At 35.3% G+C, this 11,503-nt stretch overlaps 2 protein-coding genes across 2 annotated transcripts; both read left to right on the plus strand.

The window, feature by feature from the left end:
- Window positions 1-1,257: 1,257 nt before the first annotated feature.
- On the plus strand, window positions 1,258-2,208 carry LOC141572463 (olfactory receptor 8K1-like). The gene has a single exon (XM_074337161.2). It carries the CDS (start codon window positions 1,258-1,260, stop codon window positions 2,206-2,208), a length of 951 nt encoding a protein of 316 aa, XP_074193262.2.
- Window positions 2,209-3,200: 992 nt separating this feature from the next.
- Window positions 3,201-8,128, plus strand: LOC109435461 (olfactory receptor 8J3-like). The gene is given in 4 exon segments (XM_019713396.3): window positions 3,201-3,220; window positions 6,647-6,684; window positions 7,409-7,835; window positions 7,837-8,128. Coding segments are annotated over 4 exon segments (777 nt in total).
- The last annotated feature ends 3,375 nt before the right edge of the window (window positions 8,129-11,503 follow it).

The raw sequence follows: 11,503 nt of genomic DNA on the forward strand, positions 1-11,503 counted from the left end.
ATTGTGTAGGTCACTTGAGTTAATATCTGTAAAGTGCTCAGAAAAGTGCCTGGCACATAATGAGTTCTCTATCAGTGCTTGATAATCATTTGTAGTCCTCTGTCCACTGGGCCTTTTTACATACATCTCCATTAAGAATTCATGAATAATCAGAATGGCCAAGTCCATTTTATGCAAAACAGAGATATATGATCAGAAGATAATTAGAAGCGATTCAATATGCAGAAATAATATGTGCTAAATGAGGACTAAGATATTAATAACAAAATCCTAAAACGATCATATCATAGCATTAGATTTTGTATTGAGTAAACAAGCTGAACTTATAGAAAGAGTGCTGAAAAATGTGGTCAGATTTTTCCTAGTCACCACCTGACTCCTCACTCCACCAGCAGTTTTAGGTCTTTTTATGCCTTGCTACTTTAAACAGACAATGATGATTGTCAATAATGTAAGGTATGTGGTTTAGGTGTCAATGATTGTTTACAGGTTAATTACTTGAAATTTTTAAAAAGCTGCAAAATAATAGATAGGTCTTTTGACATACTTAAAATGACTTTGGATCCAAAATGTAGGACATAAATATCTGTATCAAAACAACCACGTCAAAATATCTTGCCCCTTTAAAGCACACTTTACCAAAATGTCAATGAATGTGTGTTTTATGTCAGTCTCAGCCTATGAATAGTGATGCTATCAACTAGGAATGCTTGAGGGCACACACCTCTGGCCTTAATACTTGTGACAAGCCCCCAGACACATCCCACCAGAAAGCATATGGACCTGGGGTTCTGCTTTTATTGGGGCTAAGGGTGGAGCGCCTAGGTTTACTCTTTATTGGTGAATTTAAAACCTGAGATCAAAATTAAAGTGTGGGAAGGGAAAAGCAGTATTATTAAAGCATCAGTTGTATAGGTCACCCCGGGGCTTTGTGAAAGGGAGCTTTGCAGGTGGTGCACCTAACTCTTTATCTAATTATGTAGCTGGTAATACATTTATTCCACATGGATGTCATTGAAATAGATGTCTCGGCAATCAAAAGCTTAGTGTCAGAAACTTACATTATAATCAAATAAGCTAGTTGTCAGGTATTTACACTAAAATATATGGTTTTGGCCTGATGGAAAGAGGAGTCTCTATTTATAATTTGATATGAAGAAAACATCTCATACATCATGCATTAAATTATTTTAGAAGATAACATCTCAAATCTAGTAAGCATTGATTTTATACCTTATACAGGTTACGAAGAACTATATGGAGAAACACAATCATACTGCAGTGACCAAGGTGACTGAATTTATTCTCATGGGAATCACTGACAACCCTGGGCTGCAGGCACCTCTCTTTGGAATCTTCCTGGTCATATACTTGGTCACAGTGATGGGCAATCTGGGCATGGTTATCTTGACCCATTTGGACTCCAAGCTACATACTCCCATGTACTTTTTCCTCAGACATTTGTCTATTTCTGATCTTGGTTACTCCACTGTCATTGGCCCAAAAATGATGGTCAGCTTTGTAGTGCACAAAAATACAATTTCCTACAATTGGTGTGCCACCCAGCTAGCATTGTTTGAGATTTTCATCATCACGGAACTGTTTATTCTATCAGCAATGGCCTATGATCGTTACGTAGCCATCTGCAAACCACTGCTCTATGTGGTCATCATGGCAGAGAAAGTGTGCTGGGTGCTGATACTTACTCCCTATCTCTACAGCACATTTGTGTCATTATTTCTCACAATTAAGTTATTTAAGCTGACCTTCTGTGGCTCTAACATCATCAGTTATTTTTACTGTGACTGCCTCCCTTTGATATCCATGCTCTGTTCTGACACACACGAACTAGAATTGATCATTTTGATCTTTTCAGGCTGTAATTTACTCTCTTCCCTCTTGATTGTTCTTGTATCCTACATATTGATTTTTGTGGCCATTCTCAGAATGAACTCAATGGAAGGGAGGTACAAAGCTTTCTCCACCTGCAGCTCCCATCTGACAGTGGTGGTAGTGTTTTATGGGACATTATTGTTTATTTACCTGCAACCCAAATCCAGCCATACTTTTGCTATTGATAAAATGGCCTCTGTGTTTTACACCCTGGTGATCCCTATGCTGAATCCATTGATTTACAGTCTAAGGAACAAAGAGGTAAAAGATGCTCTGAGGAGAACTTTAACTAATCGGTGCAAAATCCACACTTAATATCTGAATATTCAGTTGCAAAGGTGGGTCTTTGTTTAATAGTCTGTCAGTCCAATTATAGCATCAAAACATAGAAATGGTTTACCAGATTAAGTTTTCCTCTACTTATGTATAAAACATACCACTTCTATCTCCCTGGTGTCAAGGAGGGAGAGTGTCAAGTTTTAACACTCTAGTTTAGTTCAATTTAGCAATGTAATTTAGCTTAGAACTTTTAAAACGTTTTTTCTTTGCTTTGCTTCCTTCCCCTCCTACTGGCTTTAATGACCCTGTTTTCCCAAGGCTGAATGCAAACCTCGCTAATTTGCAAAACTACTGGCTTTAACGGCTCTGTTTTCTCAAGGCTATAGGCATACCTCATAAATCTGCCTAACCTTCAGGACACTGATTACAGCCCTGCACTGAGATCCACTCCTACAACAGAGACTGAGATAACTTTGACTTTGAAACAAACCAGGCTCTGGAAAGTGTTTTGTTTGTTTGTTTGTTTGTTTGTTTCCCCTTCTTCAAACCTCATTGCCCAGGAATTGCCAGACCAACTCCCTGGTTCCTTTGTTCTGCCTCTACTTACATGTCTATAAAGCCTTTTGGCTGTGCTGGGAATGGGGCAGATGGCCTTTGGGACCGGAGTCCACCATCCTCCCAGAATGTTGGCATTTTGAATAAAACTCCTTTTCTTTCCACCAGCCTTGTCTCTCCATTACTGACTCACAAGTGACAAAGCAGCCAACCTGGGTTACGGTAACACCTGTACTCTTCTTCGCTTCAATTAGATAAGCAAATATTGTAGCCAAATAGTTTAAGTTGCATGTTATTTTCTAGGTCATATTGGAAATTGTATGGTTTAGAAATAAGGCAAATCTAGCAAATTTTTGGTTGAACTTAGACTTGCAGAGATAAAAAGAAAAAGTCTTAAGTATGTAAAATTAATCAGAAAATTAGCAATATATATTTTATAGCAGTCACTGTTTAAAGATAAAAAAGATTGAACTATGAAGAATGCACAGGCAAGGTAGGAGGCAAGAAAGTAAGTAAATGTGTGATCAATTATAACACACCATGAACAAACTGTTTCAAGAATCTAGGCTAAATAAGAAATAAAGCATGCCACCACAGAATAAAATATTCAAATCGGATTGAGTTAATATTTTCTATCTCAAGGACAGAGTGGGCATTTGGGAAGATTTTTTTTACTAGGAACTGTGAAGAAAATGTTGGCTAATTCTAGGTCCCTCTTCACAGATCTTCACATTATAGTTAATTTTGGTTTATGATATCCTCCTGATAAACAAGCTGACTTTGGATTGGCAAACTCAAGATAAATGAGTTAACTGGTTCATCTACTGAACTGACACAATATTTTGAAAAATCTATAGCAGTGATAACAAAGAGTAAAGATAATTGACACAACCCAGAGTTACTTGCATTTCCATTGATGTCTATTTTGTCTTCATGAGCTTGTGTACACAGAGAACAGTTTGCATGGACTCTGTGCTAACACAGTGTTGCACCTACTTTGTGTACCTACTTAGAAAATATATAGATTCCTTACACTTAGTATTCTTTTTGTGGTTTGAGTAGGCATTTTTTAGATTTTTATGATATATACACTACCCTAATCATGCTTGTTTCAATCTACCCTTGTTTTCCAAGTAAAAATTGTGGGGAATTAAACCAGTACATGAACCAGCATCTATTTATCCCAGCTCTATGTGTTTTTTTTTTCATTCCTTCCCTTTTTTAATGTACTGGTGTTTATTTTATTAAGAGTGGATCTTAAGTTTTCTCATAAGAAAGGAAGGAAGGAAGGAAGGAAGGAAGGAAGGAAGGAAGGAAGGAAGGAAGGAAGGAAGGAAGGAAGGAAGGAAGGGAAAGAAAGAAAGAAAGAAAGAAAGAAAGAAAGAAAGAAAGAAAGAAAGAAAAGAAAAGAAAAGAAAAGGAAACAATGTGAGGTAATGGATGTGTTAATTAGCCTGAGTATTATAATCATTTCATAATATATACATATGTATCAAAACATTGTTGTATACCTGAAATATATTTAAATTTTATGTATCAATTGTAACCTTAATAAAGCTTGAATATTTTTAATTTTTAAAATAAAAAAAGAAATAAAACAAATTGAACAAAATAGGAAAAATTCAAAATTAGATTCTCTAATTATATCAATTTGTTTACCATGGTAACTTCAGATCCTGTCCCTATGTATGCTTATTGCTCTGAATAAATTTTATTTTCTAAAGCAACATTTTATATTATACTGCAAAAACTTTTTTTGGTCATGTGTATTTTTCTTTCCCAAATTCTATTATTTTCATTACTTTTCACAATCCACAAGTAAAGTTAAAAAATATTGATAACATTCTTGAGTATCATCCATATAGAAAGGGTTTTAATAAATCATGTTCCCTGTAACTTTCTTATTTGAATTCACCATCAGCATCTTACTTGGTGAAGAAACATTATTTCATTTTTTAATTTCTAAAGACAGCATACAATTGGGGAGTGTAGATCAATCACTTTGCATTTGGCCATCCTTTAATTGATGGACATTTCGTTGTTTGTAGGTTTTTCTTTCTTTTGCCACTATAACAAAATGCTGTACTAAGTAGCCTTGTGCTAATAACATAGTATAGTATTATTTTTTACTTCTAAAAATGAATGATGTGGGATGTTCTCCCACATTCTAATGATGAGTTGCTGGATAAATGCTTTACATATATGCATCATCATTTGGGAAAAAAAAAAAAAAAAACACCGAGGAAAATGGCAATGTGTTGCGACCTTTTTCAAGTAGTACTATTTTCTTCATTTAAAATTTTCCAGGAAAGGATACTAACATTTACTGAGGTATCATTTTCATTGTATGATGGTAAAATTGCAAAATGGGAATAATACACAAGTAACTTCAATAATATAGGTCAGACTGCCACAGAGAAGACTCAAGGGGTATCTGTTTGAACTCCTCGAGGAAGATCTGGTTAAGGGTACAATCTTGGGTGGCATCTTCCCCAAGGATGTAAAAGGCTATTTGGGGATCCTAGAATCACCTGTGTGTCAAAGTTAGGGTCTCAAAGGTTTATAGAGCCCCACAAACTCTCACTGCCACAGCCACATGGAGATTCTCACCAAGAACTCGAAGCAGATTCTCCATTAGAGGTGGATGAAAAATATTTACCTTATTTTTTTATAGTGGCTTTTAAAAGATCCTTATTCTTCAAACTGAACCACTTCACTTTGATTTTGGAAGGCACTGGACGTTATGTCTAATCAAACAATATAGTACTTAAAGTAAGGTTTGTTTCCAAGATTTATAACTTGTTTTGGGGATACAGGGTGTTAAATATGACCCAACTATGTAAGTTTCCAAATTAGAACTGGCATTATTACATCTTATGGACTTAAATAAGTTATATCACTACTGAAACAATGGATGTTTGCTCCCTGAGATTATTTATATCCGTTTGATTTTTGCAATATTAGCTAAAATGAAAATTGTGTGTTTCACAGAATAACCTGTGAAAGAAAACTGGATACACAACTACCCTAACTCCAAATGATGCTCCTTTTAGAGGATATAATGGTACATCACAAATTTTTTCAAGAAAATTGTCCATTAAATCTGATAACATACAGGCAAATATATATACAGAAGCAAAAGATGTAATCAACACAATTATACCTATTTAGATAAACCATCTATCTGATAGTAAAATAAATGTGCCAACATTTCAGTTGAGAAGAGCTCAAAAAGAGGACTTCTATTTCAGGAGAGATACTGCACACGCAAGAACAAGACTTTTAGAAAGTGCAGACCTCTCGATTCCTGCTTTGATAGGACAGAACCCCTGTACCTTTCTTAAGGAGAAAATAAATCCCAGGAAAAATGTTCATTTACAAGACTGTCCTTAATTCCATTGACCTAAAATAAGATATTCAAAAATAAATTTACTTTCTTTATATTTAGCCTTATAATTTTATAACAAAAAGGATTCTATGGACATAGAAACTATTTCTACATACACGTTTTTGACTATTATTGTTACTCAGTCATAAAACATTGATGCTAATAAAGACATCTCACCTACCTCTTTACCCTCCCAGTTACTCATTAATATTCATAAGAAGATTGAAAATGCCTAGAATAGGATCAGGAATGACATTCTTAGATACTCCAAAATTCAAGTTTGTGAGCCTAGATTGATACGACGTTATTTTCAGTTTCTAATCACGTGGAACCACTGCTACATATGGTGGGCAGACATCCTTCAGATAACATGCCACCTGTCGCTCACATAAAATGGAATAATCTCAGAAGAATCAATATGATCCAGGACACAGAGGGCTAGGGATTAAAATGTGTGTTCAGTGCACGCCTGGGAGGTTGTGTGACTATAAAGGTGATATGGACCTGAGTGTGGAATGCATTGAACGTGAGGCTAAAGCATATTTCAATTGCACTAAAAAATAGCTCAAATTACCTATCTTAAATACCCAAAAAGCTTTCATGACTGTCTTTTGCCTACCAGCTAATCTGAGAGAATCGTGACAGGGAGACCAAGAAGGTTATAATAGTCAATGGTGTGGTAGGATTGGTACCGGGATCAGGAATTCCTTTGCTTAACCAGCGCATTATCTATTCTCCTGAAAAACCCAGGATAGCAGCTCTCGCAACACTTGGTTCTTACTTGTGAAAGAGGAAGGGACCTGAAAGCAGAGTGGGATCAATGGAGAAACAGCAGACAACTTCTAGGAGAGACGGGGAGACGTGGCTCCCCCAATGCCCACTACTGCCTCCCCCTGGCCCTCCCATCCCCGTTCCCTGGATCAGACTGGCTAAATGGACACCCCAAATTAGCTGATTCCTAGAATTCTGCCAACTGCCACAGGGGGGCTCACGACTCAGTTGCTCCAAACTGTAGGTTTGGGCCTTGTGGTGGGTTCCCAGCAGTTTCTCCCTGGTAGTTGTTCAACATAACCCTGAGCATCACATTACAGGATTCTATCTTGTATTTTAACTGGTTGAGTATTTTGAACTTCAATTACCCCTTCATTTGAAAATCTGCTTGCAGATTTCGATATGTCCATTGAAGAGAAACCCAGTAGGAGAGGAAGGGAATACAAGTGGATTGAGCTAAAGCAGCTTCACTCTCTTCAATCAGAGCAGCTCCACTTTGTTTTACTGACTTCTCGTGTGAGTTTTATGCCCTTAAAATGCTGATCAATTTTTTAGTACAGAAGGAAACCACCTCTTACTATGAATGTGCTACCCAACTGGGAGTGTTCTTGGTTTTCATTGTAGCTGAGGTTTTCATGTTAGCTGTGATGGCCTATGACCGCTACGCAGCCATTTCTAACCCCCTTCTCTACACAGCAGTGATGTCTCGGCGGGCCTGCCTTCTGCTGGTCTCCCTCACTTACCTCTATAGCTTTTCCACAGCTATTGTGGCTTCATCTTCTGTATTCTCTCTGTGTTATTGCTCTTATAATGTAATCAATCATTTTTTCTGTGACATTGTCCCTCTGTTAGCATTGTCCTGCTCTGATACTTCCTTTCCAGAAACATTCATTTTTATATCTGCAGCTACAAATTTGGTTTGTTCCATGATTCTAGTTCTAGTATCATATCAACATTGTTCTCTCCATTCTAAGGACACGGTCATCAGAAGGAAGGAAAAAAGCCTTTTCCACATGCACTTCAAATATGACAGCAGTCACAGGTTTCTACAGGACAATGATATTCATGTATGTGCAGCCTCAAACCAACCAGTCATTGGATACAGATCAAATGGCTTCTGTGTTTTATACACTTGTGATCCCCATGCTGAATCCCATGGTCTACAGTCTGCGGAATCAGGATGTGAAGGCTGCATTAATGAGATTTCTGATGAGTTTATGCCATTCTCTTAAATCAATGTAAGTTGAGCACTCTGTTGGCAAATGAAGAGATGGTTATGTCAGAGAAAGCAAAGGTGAGGTGGCTGACTTATTGTTTCCCAAGTGATGGTGGGAATTAAAAGGGGCTAAGGTTTGGGAAGCATTGCATTAAAACAATAAACTGAAGCTCTTGGAGTTTTGAGATTAATGCAGAAACAGAGTGTTATTGGTTAACTTTGCTAAGGAATATGCCAGTAGCTACTTTGAAAGAAATATTTCCAGGAATCAGAAAAGAAATACGTTAACAACTGTTAAATAAGTTAAAACGGAGCAACAAAATGGGGACAAGAGAAGTAAGTTCATCGTTCTTACTCTTTGGCCCCTTTTTGCTTCCTGAGTTTATTTGGCTACAATGGATCACTGCACATTGAAGAATTGTAAATGCAGATGGCACAAGACCTATCTACAGCCTGGTTTTCTAGATTAAACTGACAAGTATATTTAAAATAAAACTCCCTCACTCTTCTTACTATCGTATGACTAAAAAAATACACTACTGATGAATTTATATTCTGGATGCTAACCAATATGTGATTGAAATTGTTTTTATTCCAATTGATATAATTTATACACCTTTTTTATGAAAGACACAAAGTGTCTTAATATGCTTTTAATTCAATAAGCATGTCATTTAATATGCTCTCATTCTGGGCACTATTTGATAAACTTAGCAAATTCTATACAAATTTTCCTTTCTCTCTACTCTAAGTATCAGTTTTTAGCGTGTGTATTAAGTGTACTGCATTGTGATACTATTACACATTCCATGGACTATATTTGTAAAAGTTTCTTACATCATTAGAGGAAAATTTTAATTGTTTTAATTATTTTTTTGTTCTGTGTTTTATAGTTTTTGATCAACCAATGGACCCAAAATCTATTGTGTAACTTTGAATATAAATAGGTGACCAGACTATATCTCAGATTTATCAAGTCAGAATTGGGTTAACTAATGTGATAATAAATCAACAGAGTACTATTTATATACTTCTTGTAACCATGCTGGGCATTTAACGTAAAAGAACAATAATCCTTCCTTTAAATTAATTTACTAAAAGTGTTTGGAGCTCTAGACTAGTCGTGTACCTGATACATGAAGAATACCCCAGAAATTATTTTATTTCATTTGGACCCTTAAGTAGAGGCAGAATGTTAAAAAAAACAACTCATTGTTTAATAATAAAGTGTGTCAAGCCTATTTTTTTTAATTTTATGTTGTACAAACTAACAATGTTGTGAGTACAGCTTTATTTACAAGTAAATTTCTGAATATCATTCTTAATCTTCAAAAGTTTCAGCATAAAACCATTGAGTAAATACTCCCAAATCTTGTATGTATTATACCTCTTCTCTCCTCTGGATCAGGATACTTGGGTTTCAGCAATCACTTCCATTTATTGCTCACTTTTAAAAAGATGTCACATTAAAAACAAACAAACAAACAAACAAAAATGCCTAAAGTAATTAGATGATGGGCTGTGAATTTTCTATATCCATAAATGTGCAGACACCACTATTACGATTATACATAGAAAAGGGTAATCTTGCAAATATTGCTGTTTATTAAAGAAAATGAGAGTATCTCCTTACAATGGTAATCAAAAGTGATATTGTTTCATGCCAGACAGTATGATGTGAGAGGCAAAAAGTGGCATCCAGGATAAAAAGGCCAGGTGCCAATACGAATGGGGTGAGACGGAAGAACAGAAGAGAATGAAGTGGAAACAAGAGGTGGAAAGCATGAAGATATTATGATACAGTGTGCCCTCTGCTGCATGCATCCATAGCTTTCATAGGATACATTCTATGTATGCATAGCCTAAACATCTCTTTAGGACCACATATAATTAGAAAGATAATGCAAAAGCATCATATTACAGTGACAAGCAATACAATACAAGACTGCGTGGTATTTCTGAACTGTGGTTTGAGCAGATTAAGTATAGAGAGAAGTAAAAAAAAAAAAAAAAGAATCAGAAACCAACATATCAGACTTAAAAAACTACCCTAAAGCCTAGTAACTTCTGATGTTAATAAGAACTGACACTATTTATTGTGACCTTTTTATATTGATAGAGACCAACCACAAAGACCTTGAGCAAACAACAAGAATATGATTATGATCCTTGAAAAACCAAAGTTGAAACAATTTCTAGTCTAGGGTCAAATGTCATCACAATTCCTAAAACAGGAAGATAATAAGAAAAGCTAAAAATTAAAAGTTTTATATCATCTATTATGACCAGAGTTTTGAGACAAAGAATTCACATCTGATTTGTGAATTAATATTTGTAAAAATACTTAATTAAAATAAGTAATAAAAATAGGAAAGATTTAACTTGTGGCTGTTTTCATTTTTATGAAGTACACTATTTCTGGCAATGTTCTAAGCAATTTATAGGTTGGATAATCACAGCAATACATTTTTTTTTAACCCAATTCAAAATACCATCTTTATTTTAAGCCAATTTTCAGACAAGGCAACCAAAACTTTCAGAAGAGTAAATAAATTGCCAAAGTCTTCCAGCTAATAAATGACAGAGCTGGGATTCAAACCAGAAATTTGATTGAAAAGCCCACACTCCCTACTACACAAAACTGCATATCATCAAATCATGTTTAGTTCATACCTTCATTACACAACATTCAAATAAATTTAAATATTTAAGTATATGCATGGTAACTAAGGATGCTACAGATTTTACAAAGGCTGGATAAATTGGGACATATCCATAGTATAAAAAAATCCCTATAATGTTACTTCATAATGTTTTTAGCAGCTTCATTGTAGTATAATGTATACCCCATAAAATTCACCTACTATAAGTCAATGGATTGTAAATTGATTTTAGTAATTTTTTTTATTTTAGTAAACTTATAGAGTTATGCAACCATACCATTACCCAGATCCAGTTCTAAAGTTGTATATTTACAGTCCATGTTTGTAAATAAATTGAGTTTTGCAAATGTAACCATGATCTATTTGTAAATATTTGGGTTATCCCAGAAAAGTTCCTTTATGTCCATTTCTCTTTAATTTTCACTCCCACCCATAGCTCCGGGCAACCAGTGATCTACGATCTGCCCAGCGTACTTGTCATTTTAGGAATTTTCATATAAATGGAATCATACATTATGTAGTCTTGTATGTCTGGCTCCTTTTATTTAAAAAAGATTCTGTGTTTAATCCATGTTGCAGCATGTATTAGAAGTGCTTTCCTTGTCATGACTGAACAGTATTTGACTGTACGGATACACTTATCCATTTACCAGTTGATAGTCATCTGGATAGTTCTATTTTTCTCCTAATACAAATACTGCTGCTATGAGCATTTGTGTAACAGTCTCATGTTTTATT

This window comes from Rhinolophus sinicus, chromosome 14, assembly GCF_057876585.1.
Source record: "Rhinolophus sinicus isolate RSI-liver-muscle chromosome 14, RSI-T2T, whole genome shotgun sequence".
In the NCBI taxonomy this organism is placed as follows: Eukaryota; Metazoa; Chordata; class Mammalia; order Chiroptera; family Rhinolophidae; genus Rhinolophus; species Rhinolophus sinicus.

Bases quoted from the DNA above. Each gene is read 5' to 3' on its own strand.
- LOC141572463 (XM_074337161.2), top strand. From the start codon at position 1,258: ATGGAGAAACACAATCATACTGCAGTGACCAAGGTGACTGAATTTATT.